A 12,667-nucleotide genomic window follows, 5' to 3' on the forward strand; every position below is an offset into this window, starting at 1 on the left:
ATTGTATATAGTGTTCCATAGTATAACTAAACCTCTCAAGATCACCTGACTTTCTTGAGCATGTGTGCATATCTTAAGTAACTGGAAAGCAAAGCCCAGATACGTGTTTGCCTCTGAACTAATGCTGTAAGCCTAATAAACATTAAAAGTTGGTCATAAATATTGTCATAGGAAACATAAATAATAATAACATCAAAATATATTAAGCATTTCCCTTAATGCCTAGTATTGGGTTGGCCAAAAAGTGCCTTCGGTTTTTTAAGTAAAAAGAAAAGACACGTTTTTCGTTTTCACCAAGAACTTTATTGAACAACGTATTCACCCTTTTGTTCCACTACCTTCTGCCATTTTTCAAGCAACTTCATAATTCCATCTTCCCAAAACTTCTTATCTTTTTGAGCAAAGATCTGTTCCAAGTGCATTTTACAGTCTTCCAGGGAAGTGAAATTTTTTCCATTAAGAGAATTTTGTAAAAACTGAAATAAATGGAAATCCGAAGTTGCAATGTCTGGTGAATTTAGCGGATGAATCAGAACTTCCCAGCCAAGCTGTAACAGTTTTTGCCTTGTCATCAAAGAAACATGAGATCTGGGGACTTCCCTGGTGGTGCAGTGGTTGAGAGTCCGCCTGCCAATGCAGGGGATGCGGGTTCGTGCCCGGGTCCGGGAAGATCCCACATGCCGCAGAGCGGCTGGGCCCATGAGCCATGGCCACTGAGCCTGCGTGTCCAGAGCCTGTGCTCCGCAACGGGAGAGGCCACGACAGTGAGAGGCCTGCGTACCCCCCCAAAAAAAAACAAAAACATGAGATCTTACGTTATTCTGATGGAAGATTATGCATTTTCTGTTCATTAATTCTGGACACTTTTCGTCGAGTGCTGCTTTCAGTTGGTCTAATTGGGAGCAGTACTTGTTGGAATTAATCATGGTTTTCCAGAAGGAGCTCATAATAGAGGACTCCCTTCCAATCCCACCATATATACAACATCACCTTCTTTGGATGAAGACTGGCCTTTGGTGTGGTTGGTGGTGGTTCATTTCACTTGCCCCACAGTCTTTTCTGTTCCACATTGTTGTACAGTATCCCGTTTTCATTGCCCATCACAGTTTGTTTTAAAAATGGAATGTTTTCGTGACGTTTACGTAGAGAATCTCATGTGGAAATACGGTCAAGAAGGTTTTTTTCACTTAACTTATGTGGAACCCAAGAATCAAAGTGATTCACATAACCAGGCCGGTGCAAATGATTTTCAACTTTTGATTTGGATATTTTGAATATGTCAGCTGTCTCCTGTGTGGTATAACGTTGATTGTTCTCAATTATTGTTTCTATTTGATCGCTATCAACTTCAACTGGTCTACCAGACCGTGAAGCATCGTCCAGTGAGAAATCTCCAGCAGAAAACTTTGCAAACCACTTTTGACACGTTCGATCAGTCACAGCACCTTCTCCATACACTGCACAAATCTTTTTTTGAGTTTCGGTTGCATTTTTACCTTTCTTGAAATAATAAAGCATAATATGCTGAAAATGTTGCTTTTTTTCTTCCATCTTCAGTATTAAAATAGCTACATAAAAATTCTCCAATTATGGGCTTCCCTGGTGGCGCAGTGGTTGAGAGTCCACCTGCCGATGTAGGGGACGCGGGTTCATGCCCCGGTCCGGGAAGATCCCACATGCCGCGGAGCGGCTGGGCCTGTGAGCCATGGCCGCTGAGCCCGCGCGTCCGGAGCCTGTGCTCTGCAACAGGAGAGGCCACAACAGTGAGAGTCCTGCATACTGAAAAAAAAAAAAAAAAAAAAAAAAAATCACCAATTTTGATGTTTTTTTAATGTATTTTTTTTAATGCATGCTGATATGACAGCTGTCACATAACGATCTAACAAAATTGTTTCCAAGGAAGTTAAAGACAACTAAGTGCTACTAGAGCCATCTTATGGAAAAAACTGAACGAACCTTTTGGCCAACCCAATGTATAGTAAGCCCCCAATGAGTATTTGTTAAAGAATAAATAAGTGGCATATTATAGAGCCTTTGTGTTGGAAATCCATATTTATTAAGCCTTCCGTATAAAGTACCCGAGGAGGATAAAATTATGCCACAAATATTAATGTAATTTAAAAGCTGCAAATGTAGGTTATTACCAGATTGGCTATCTACTTTGGGCTAATTCTAGTTACAAAGTCTCTAATCCGTTTTTTATGAATAACCTGTGTTTTCAGTTTTGTTTTAAATTTGATATCACCCCTTGAAAAATTAAATATTTTCCATTGTTTTAAAGTCCTAGGCAGAAGATGGCCAAGGAAAGATGCCTCAAAAAGTCCTTTCAAGATAGTCTTGAAGACATAAAAAAACGAATGAAAGAGAAAAGGAATAAAAACTTGGCAGAGATTGGCAAACGAAAGTCTTTGATAGCTGCACCATGCCAAATAATCAGTAAGAGATTTTCATGTTGTCCTTTACATCACTGTTTAAGATTAGATTTAATAACTGATAAAAAAATTTTTATTGTCTTTTAGCCAACACTTCCACACTGCTAAAAAACTACCAAGACAACAACAGAATGTTAGTCTTAGCTTTGGAAAATGAAAAGTCCAAAGTGAGAGAAGCCCAGGATATCATCTTACAGCTGAGGAAAGAATGTTACTACCTCATGTGTCAGCTGTACACACTGAAAGAAAAACTTACTTCAAAACAGACAGAAGAACCTGCTCAGGTATTTTGATCACAAAGGCTCAATTTCTTGGGAAAAATGTTAAAGCCATGAATTAGTAGTTTAGATCAATTTTGTTTTTTAAATTAATTACTGATAGCTCTGTTATTAGTGAAGTGATGAGAACATCTTTCTTCAGTGCTGCAGCCCAGTTGTATGTGGGCCAGTTAAGAAAGCTTCAAGCATATACCTGTAGCTGATTGAGGCTTATACTCGTATAACTTGCTTCTGAAAGCAGGTAGCAAGACAATGTATAAAAGAAATAGTTTAGCCTCTTGCACGGCCAGACCCTTTGAATGGCAGCGATGTGAGTCAAAGGTAGGGGCAACCAAGCCAAAGGTCTAAAAGTGGTTGTGGAAGCAGACTAGTCCAAAAGTTTTAATCAGTGCTATTAATCTTAGCTTTTTTATGTAGTTTTGCTACACCAGTGGGGTTTTGAAAGGACTACGTTGACTGGGGAGATGGGAAGTATTTAAGCGCTTTATGGAGAATCATTTTTACCTACTAGTTGGCTAAATAAGGACAACTATATATTAACTCCCAAACAAGAAATATCCTGAACATTTTGCTGTCTGTTTTTCAGTCTGATTCAGTTTGTGTCCAGGAATGTATAGAAAGGCCAGCCGAAACATAAGAGACGGGAGAAATTTTGATTTAGGGTCTTATCTGGGTCTCGTCACACATTAATCCCTAGAAGAGAGAGGACAAGCCAGTTTCTCTCCTTTTCCCAGAGGCCACTGCCAGGAAAACTGCATGGGGCAGAGAAAGAAAAGAGCAGTGGTGAGTGTCAGGTGTTAACACTTGGGTGTCCATCTGTTTGCCACGCCAGTGAAGACAGTTGTGTTGGCACCTAGGGCAGGAGAAGAAGCCAGAGCCTAGTGATTAGGGTAGGGGTCTGGACTCTAGAAAGGAATTAAGTCACCTCTCCATTGAGAGTCAGAGTCAGTGAAAGAGTTCTTGCTTCCCTACAACTAAGGTAATTCCATATTTTTTCTGTGTATGACATATATAGAACATGTGTGTGTATACACACACATATGTACACATATAGCAACATATACATACATAATATAATAGAAAATTGTCTATAAAGATTAGATACGATTTTTTTTTTTTTTTTACCTTCATGTAAAGGTTATTTGAAATATTTTTCCTTCAGAATATAATCTTTCCTAATTTTTTTTCTTTTCCTTGTTTGGTCAACTAGTGAGGAAAAAAATTTCTCCAAAGACATTTGAATCTTCCTTTTCCCTTTCCAAATTTTTGCTGAAATCACACAGAGTGGTGTCAAGTGAGTACTCAATGAGATAATCACAAAAACAGTGGTGAAAAAATTCTGTTATTGTAGGCCTTTTGACATTTATCAGTGATTTTTGAATATTTATTAAAAGATATCGTTAGTTGCTGGGTGAAAATATTCCTAGCATTTAAAACATCAGAGTTTGTTTTCTGCCACGTACTCGCTGTATGTATCACTCATTCTCAACCATCATTGTATACGTGTGCATCCTTGTTTATCAAGTCAATTTTGCAGTGCTGGAGAACTTAAAATGCTTTAATAAGAATGTTTTTCTTGGGCTTCCCTGGTGACGCAGTGGTTGAGAGTCCGCCTGCCAGTGCAGGGGACACAGGTTCGTGCCCCGGTCCGGGAAGATCCCACATGCCGTGGAGCGGCTGGGCCCGTGAGCCATGGCCGCTGAGCCTGCATGTCTGGAGCCTGTGCTCCGCAACGGGAGAGGCCACTACAGTGAGAGGCCCACGTACCACAAAAAAAAAAGAATGTTTTTCTTGCCTGCCAATAATTAACTTGCCTTGTAAGGATTAATCAGGAAGTAATTTCTAATAGCATTTTGTTCCCTAAGTTTTATCATGGCTCTTCTAAATAATTTTTATATCACTCTGTAGTTAAATATCCTCCTTTACTTATCTTCAGTAATAATACTAGCTTTAGAACATTAGCTATATTGATAATAAATTTAAAACTTTTAACAGGATTAAATTTCTAGTTGTTTCTGATGAACAGTTTTAACCTGTTCATTATAATGTCTTCATATTATATGTACATCAAATTTCATAAAACAACTGCACTGAATTGGAATGACTTTTAAGGAATCAGACTGGGCCACTCGTCTTCCTAACAGAGATCTACACACCTTCCTGTGTCTACACTGTGTTCTCTGTCTTCCTTCCTGTGCCATTGGCAGAAGTGTCTCTGCTCCTATCCAAGGCCAGTCCCTCCCCTTGTGCATCAGATTCCCTTCTTTTCATCTCCTCTAGGACTTTGCACCCTTCTCCAACATTTACCTCCCTCTACTGAATCGTTCTAGCTGCATACAAATGTGCTTCAATATCTCTCATCTTAAGAGGAAAAGAAAATAAATGGAACCTCTCCTGATCTCATTCCTCCATCTCATCTCTCTGCTTCCATTCACAGCAGAACTTTTCCAGAGAGAACAGAGCACTTACTGTCTTCCCTTCCTCAGCGTCCCCTAACATTTGAACTCACTCTTACCAGGCTTTCATCCCTACCATTCTGTTGTCACTGTGTGTCAAGGTCACCAAAACCTCCGTGTTACCAAATTCAGGGGTCACTTCTCTTTTTTGTTGGCCTTGAAGTAAAACATAGTACAGGGATAACTCTTTGCTGGAAATACTTTGATCTCTTAGCTTTCTTACCATCATACTCTTTCTGACTGTTCTATGTCCATCTCTTCTGCTGGCTTCTTTACTTTTAAACATCAGTTGTCCTAGGCCCATCTCATCCGCTCCCATAGCTTTAAATATTGTCTGCCTGCTGGTGGCTTCCAAATTTGTAGCTCAAGACCTACACAAACACACACACACACACACACACACACACACACACACACACACACACACACACACACACACACACAGTTACTACTTGATATATTCACTTAAATATTTATAAAGGATCTCAAATATATTACGTACAAAGCACAACTCTTTATTTCCCCCTTCCCAAGACATTGGACTTCTGCCTCCCTCTGTAAGTCTTACTCAGCTCAATAAGGCAACCCCCCCATTTGCTCAAGTCAGAAGCATAAGAAGCTTCCTTCTCACTCTGTGTCCCTACCTCCACCCCTATTCAATGTGAGTGCACTGTTATCGCAAAGCCTTCCCCTGGGCTTCACCTCCACAGCCATAGGAATCCTGTCCAAGCTGATATGTCTTGCTTGATTTACTATGATGACTTCCTAACAGCCTGTGCCCTTGGCCCTTTTCAATCCATGTTTCACACAGTGGCCAGACTGAGCTCTTTAAAACTCAGATCATTTTACTTCCCTGCTTAATATTCAAATGACTTCCCATCACACATAGACTAAAATCCAAACTCATGGTTCTCAAGGCCCTACATTATCTGGCCTCTGTGTGCCCACCTCTCACTGGTCTTTTCAGTGACTATGTTCCAGCCCCAGTGGCCTTTCTTTTCTGCACAGCAAGGTTTTCCTGTATCATGACTTTCGTATCTGCTGTTTCCACTTCTTCCTCCTTCAATGGCTGGCTCTTTGCGTTCTTCAGATTTCAGATGAAAGTCATCCATCTAAAAGAGGCCTCCAACATCAGTTACCCTCTGTCATTTCAACCTGAGTATTTCCTTCATTGCATTTATCACCGTCAGCTTTTTTACATTTCATCTCCCTACACTAGCATGTAAGCTTTAAAAGAGTAGTACTTAATCTATTTTGTAGCTGTAGATTCAGTTCCTAGAACAGTCCCTGACCATAGCAGACTGTCAATAAGTACTGTTGAATAAATGAATGCTTTGTTATGAATATTTCCATTGTACCAGTGTTTTCTTTGTTTTAATACATTGACAGGACCGGGAAGTATGTCCCTCTGGAATGGACTCCAGTAGCGACAGCAACTCCAGGAATTTACTCGTGGAGGATTTACCGTTAGTATCAAATTCATTATTATGATTATTAATGCCAAGAAGTATTTAATTCTGTGCTCCATTTATGAAAGGAAATTAACATTATATTGACTCTTATATTTGGGTCTGACGTTCTCTCTAAGAATGTATTTAAGAAATTTTATATGTTGAAATTCTGTGCTATGTAGCCAAGCCAAAGCTTTCTTCTATTTAGTTACTTTTTTGATGTCTAGGAATAAAAAGCTTCTCCTGAATTTTTAAACTATGCCCTTCAGTTATATTTTTCTTGTATCATGTTTTTATTCTAAGGATTGGTTATTCAAATGATGGTATTTTGCCAGTACTACAAATAGTCTGGTTTAGAAAAGAAATCTAATAAAATATCATAGTTAACACAGCTTTCACACTGTCTTGCTAATCCAATTCATTCTTAAATACCATCAGACCATATATACCTTCTTCTTCTCTTGGATTAAGTATACTTTATTTGTTTGCTTATGAATTACTGAGATATAATTAGACACAGTAAAATGCACAGATCTTAATTACACAGTTCAGTGAATTGGACTAACGTATACACCCGTGAACCAAAACCTGAGTTAAGATGCAGAGCATTGCTGTCACTCTGGCCCAGGGTTTCTCAGTCTAAGCACCTCCGACATTTTGGGCTACATCGTTCTTGCTTGTGGGGCTGTCCCAAGCATTGTGGGATGTTTAGCAGCATCCCTGGTCTCCACCCACTAGAGGCCAATAGCAGCCCCCCTCGAACAGTTTATAAGAATCAAAATGTCTCTCAACATTGCCAAATATCCTGGGGGCATTGTGGGGAGGGGGAGGTTAACTGTCCCCAGGTGAGAGCTACTGCCATAAGCCATTCCCTCATGTCCCTTTCGAGTCTGTGCCTCCTCCTTGCAGAAGTAATCACTAATATGATTCCTATCCCCATATTAATTTTAATCATGAATAGTTTTTAAACAGTTGAATGTTAAGATGTGACGAAATATTTATGTGGTGATCAAAAAGCAAGATGAGGTAATTGAGTTTTTATCAGGTTTCTAAAATTGTTATTAGTTGGTTGCCATAACTCTGTTACCTAAACTTGTACTTAAGTTTTGATGTCCATAGGGGGAAATTCTCTAGAGAAAATAGAGAATAAAATTATAATTAGAATGAAACAGCCATATTAAAGCATAAAGAATGGAAATTTCTTGTTCCATGAACCAAGGGGGAACAAAATTTTTAAAGAAAATGAACAGTATTAACTTCAGAGGAGTCAGTAGGTAAGCACCGTAGAAGTGTTCACTGCCCACAAATCACAGCTCGGCTAGTGATAATGCAGGCTCCTAAAGAAGGATCTAACTGAATTTCTTTGATGTATTTTATAAGTCGATCTGGTTGGCTGTTTCTCCAGTTAAATGAAATGGTGAGTTATGGAACGTTTTCAGGAGGAACTGTCCAATTTGATACATTAGTTCCTCCAGTGGCAGTTGAATGTCAGCCGTAACAAATCAGCCTCCACGTAATCAGCATACGTGTTTTTTGGTTTCCTTTGATATAGAACAGATGTACCGATTTAGAGCGGAATTATGAAATGATACTAAAGAAAAAAACTTACTTTGTAGAAAATCTTAAAATTTGTTTTTATTACATAATAAATAATTTTTTGTTTTTTATTGGTATTTTCTAAGGCAAGTTCCTCTTCAGGACGCTGACTTTCCAGGACAAGAAGAATTGTTCCAAATAGAAGGTAATACAAATGAAAATCTAAAAATACTGCTAAAGGCAAGATGAGATCTTTGGGAACAAGTAACGTAATTAAATTTCTCTAATTTTTATTTGTTTACCTTTTTAAATCTTCTCGTCTGATATTCTGCTCAAAGCAAATATCTGTTTATTTTACACGGAATAACAAGAGTTTTAAAACACATCCATTTATTTTTCCAAATCTATAGTCAGAAACCTTGCCTATAACTGTGGCTGCAGTTTACTGAGCCTACTATGTGTTACGCTCTGTGTTAGGCATTTAACATATGTTACCGCAGTTAACCCTCATAACGACCTTGGAATATATAGGTACAGACAGTCGGAAGGAAGTAAATATTATGCTCCCCAGATTTTTTTTTTTTTTTTTTTTTTGCTGTACACGGGCCTCTCTCTGTTGTGGCCTCTCCCATTGCGGAGCACAGGCTCCGGACGCGCAGGCTCAGCAGCCATGGCTCACAGGCCTAGCGGCCATGGCTCACAGGCCTAGCCACTCCGCGGCATGTGGGATCTTCCAGTACCGGGGCACGAACCCATGTCCCCTGCATCGGCAGGCGGACTCTCAAGCACTGCGCCACCAGGGAAGCCCTCTCCCCAGATTTTTATTTATTTATAGTAAATGTGGGAAAACTACAGGATGAATTTTCATTAGTTCCATTTTTAACTTTGAATTCTAAGATTCTTGAAATTTAAATTTCCATAAAGTAAAACTATCTTTCTCATTTGTTTTTTTAAATTCTCAGAGCCAGTACCTAATATTTCTCAAGACAGACTGGGATTCGATTTGGATTCAGGTGAAGATAAGTCAACTGATAATGTCTTACCTAGAACAGTATCTCTCCGTCGCAGTTTAAAGAAACATGTCAACAATCCATGTCAGTTCAATGCCTTGGATGATTTTGGAATCAGTCATTTGTCAGAGCAGTTTTTGGAACTGGAAAGAATTAGATTTGTAGGCCCACCAGTAAACACGCACATACCTGAAAATGTAGAACAAAATTTTTGTCAATGGAACAAGGATCAAATTTACTTATCACCAAGGCTAATTCACCCAGGAGGATCTACTAAGACAAAAGAAGACATTTTAGAGTATAAATTAGACCAAACTAAAAGTAAGCACAGAGCTGCCCAAGGAAGAAAAAGAGAAGAGAAAAGAAAAGCTAACAAAAGGAAAAAAACAAAATCTGTCTCAAAATATAAAGGGAGCAAAAAAAAACCTGTTTCCCAAAAAAAGTTGGATAAATCTGTTACCTCTAGGGATGCTTACAATTTTAATTTGCAAGAGGGTGTTCATCGCACTCCTTTCCGACAAAAAATGAGCGATGATTCTAAAAGAGAAGAAAACAACAATGAATCTGAAGTGAGCATCTGTGAAACAAGTGGTTCAGGAGATGATTCTGATGACCTCTATCTGCCCACGTGCAAGTACAGTCAAGATCTCACCAGTGAATCGGATAGGAGTCCAGTCACCAGGCCTCGATCTAAAAGAGCACTGAAACATAGGGGTGAAAAGGAGACAGAGGGTTCTGAGCCAACAAAAACTCCTCCTAGTAAGTGATTTACTTGTTTGCCTGCATTTTTAATGTTTATGATAAATGATCACTCCCGGTGCTTATATACTATACTTACCATCTGTTTCTCTGGAGGAGGTTACAGACTTACCATCTGTCTCTTTGGGGAAAGTTACAGTCAGATTAAATAGTGGGGGGCTGTGGGGTGGAAATCACAGTTGTGTTGCTTCGAAATGCTTTAAGCTAATTTAAATCCTCTTTAAGAACGAATACTACTGTTATGGAGAAAGCAATTTTACTTTCAGTAAATGAAAGCTTCCAAGGCGAGGAAAAAACTTTTGTGGAGTTTAAGTTGAATTTAAATGCCTATTACACACTCCCCTGAAACATCCCGTTGAAAATGAAATCAAACTTGAATCCAGTGACCTGTAATTTTAATGGCTTTGCTTTATATAGTCAACTTGACAGGAACCACAATTTAAAATAATTTTCTATTTAGTGAAGGTGGCCTAATTAGACCAAGAAAACCTTTTCCTCAATTGATGGGCTTAGTATTCTTTTGTAAGACATTTGTAAAACATCTAAAAACTGTGGCTTAGAAAAATCTTGCTTTTATTGGTTAGATCAAAAAGTAGGCATGGGGGCTTCCCTGGTGGCGCAGTGGTTGAGAGTCCGCCTGCCGATGCAGGAGACATGGGTTCGTGCCCCGGTCCGGGAGGATCCCACGTGCTGCGGAGCGACTGGGCCCGTGGGCCATGGCCGCTGAGCCTGCGCGTCCGCAGCCTGTGCTCTGCAACGGGAGAGGCCGCAACAGTGAGAGGCCCGCGTACCACAAAAAAAAAAAAAAAATGCTGTAATGATTTTAGAGTAAATCAAACAAGATTGGCAAAATATTGATAATTATTGAAGCTGGGTAACTGGGGGCTTATTATACTGGTGTCCCCGTCTTTGTGTATACTTGAAATATTTCATAATAAGTTTTTAAAAGAAAAAAAAATACACTCTAAGATTGTGTTACTCAGAATTTGGTCCCCAGACCATCAGTATCAGCATTACCTGGAAACTTCTTAGAAAAGCAGAATCTCAGGCCATACCCCACATCCTTGATTCAGAATCTGTATCTCTCTAACAAAATCCCCAGAAGATCTGTATATGCTTTGAAGTTTTAGAAGCTTTACTCCGGAATATAGCAACTGATCTGATGTTGTTGTTTAACCATATTTTCCAAACCAAAAGTTGGAATAATTAGTATGGTACAAGATGCTTATGTAGGGACAAGAAAGACAGAATATTTGAATCCCAAATAACCCTGGACAATGGTTAATAAGTATAAAGTCATTTTACAGTTACAATTTAGTTTTTCTTGGGAAATGATTTGCTTTTTAAAACTATTTTAAGAGCTTGTTTGTCTTATAGTGTTCTTACCTGTGTGCTGGGTAGCTGTCTCCCAATATAGATGTAGCCCCAAGTAGAATAACTTGGATGTTTATGACAGGAAAAACATTGGGTAGCTGTTTAGCTGACTAGCTTTACTAGAGGGAACACCTTTTCTCCTGGTTTACCCAGAGAATACGATTTAGAATTCTCATTTATTTAATAGAATGAGTTTGTGTGGCTTTATAAGACAATAAGAAGTCACTTGATGATAAACTTAGGAATTAAAAGAGATTGAGGCCTGGATGATTCTAAAGAGCAAGGTGTGACTAAATGAAATTGCATAGTTTAAACTAATTCATTGTGCCCAAGCTATCCTAGAAGAATTTTAATTTTTTCTTTAGTTTTTAAGAATTTTAAGTTTTAGTAAACTATTGTTTTAGTCAGTTCTTCACAGCTACAATAATTAATATTTCAGTGTTATCTGGGAGGAAAAAATGGTGAACAAGTTTTTAAAAATCTGTGTTATAAAATGCTGGATTTTGTATACTTTTAAGATGTGTAATTGCGTACAGTTTTAGTTCCTGTGTTTGCTTGTTTGTTTTTTGGAACCATATTCAATAAAACTTGTTTTCTGTAGGTGCACTACCTGAAACTCACCAGTCACCTCATTTTCACCTGAAAGATATCACAAATGTCCCCTTGTATCCTGTAGTGAAAACCAGAAAACTTTCTCTTTCTCCAAAAAAGAATGTAGAAAGCCCACCAGTGTCTTTGCATAAACGTAGGTGCACAGCCAGTGTGAACTATAAGGAACCCACGCTCGCTTCGTAAGTATTTGGCTTGTGGGAGCTAACTTTTAATGATACGCATGGGGGGATTAAGGTTATGGACCTTATTTGAAATACACCATTTTGATGAAAATCTGAACCGGGAATATTAACAATGGCATACTCTACAGTAAATTTATACTGAAGAGTAAGTTAGTATTGGGATGCTTATAATTATGCCTACGAGTTCTCTTTACTCTTACAGGAAACTGAGAAGAGGGGACCCTTTTACAGATTTGTGTTTCTTGAATTCGCCTATTTTTAAGCAGAAAAAGGATTCCAGACGCAGTTCTAAAAAAAAAAAAGCATGAAGCGAGTACAATGAAGCGTTTGTTGGATGTTGTTTAAATTCATCCTACACCCTCTTCTGTGGTGCCGAGAGAATCTGTAAGATACTGTTCAAGTGGGTTGAACTACTGCCATAGAATATTCTCTTGACAGGACTCTAGATCGTGAACATTTCTTCAAAACTATGCTTCAAATATGATGGCTTTTCTTAAACCTTTGATACATTTGGTTTATTTTTTCTTTTAGGTATAAATAATTGGACTTAAGCACTATAATAGTTTAGATTTTTTAT

At 38.5% G+C, this 12,667-nt stretch overlaps 1 protein-coding gene across 2 annotated transcripts; it reads left to right on the forward strand.

Moving 5' to 3' along the window:
• Positions 1–2,288: 2,288 nt before the first annotated feature.
• SGO1 (shugoshin 1) lies at positions 2,289–12,398 on the forward strand (the record flags this gene model as incomplete). 2 transcript variants are annotated; one of them, XM_082654613.1, is made up of 7 exons in its annotated part: positions 2,289–2,436; positions 2,520–2,716; positions 6,556–6,632; positions 8,300–8,358; positions 9,116–9,922; positions 11,898–12,087; positions 12,293–12,398. In XM_082654613.1, 7 exons carry the CDS (start codon positions 2,295–2,297, stop codon positions 12,396–12,398), a joined length of 1,578 nt encoding a protein of 525 aa, XP_082510739.1. The 2 variants fall into 2 exon arrangements, with proteins under 2 accessions (XP_082510739.1, XP_082510740.1); XM_082654614.1 differs by lacking the exon at positions 9,116–9,922 and having other exon boundaries at positions 2,295–2,436.
• Positions 12,399–12,667: the final 269 nt, after the last annotated feature.

This window comes from Grampus griseus, assembly GCF_964374135.1.
Source record: "Grampus griseus genome assembly, chromosome: 5".
Classification (NCBI taxonomy): Eukaryota; Metazoa; Chordata; class Mammalia; order Artiodactyla; family Delphinidae; genus Grampus; species Grampus griseus.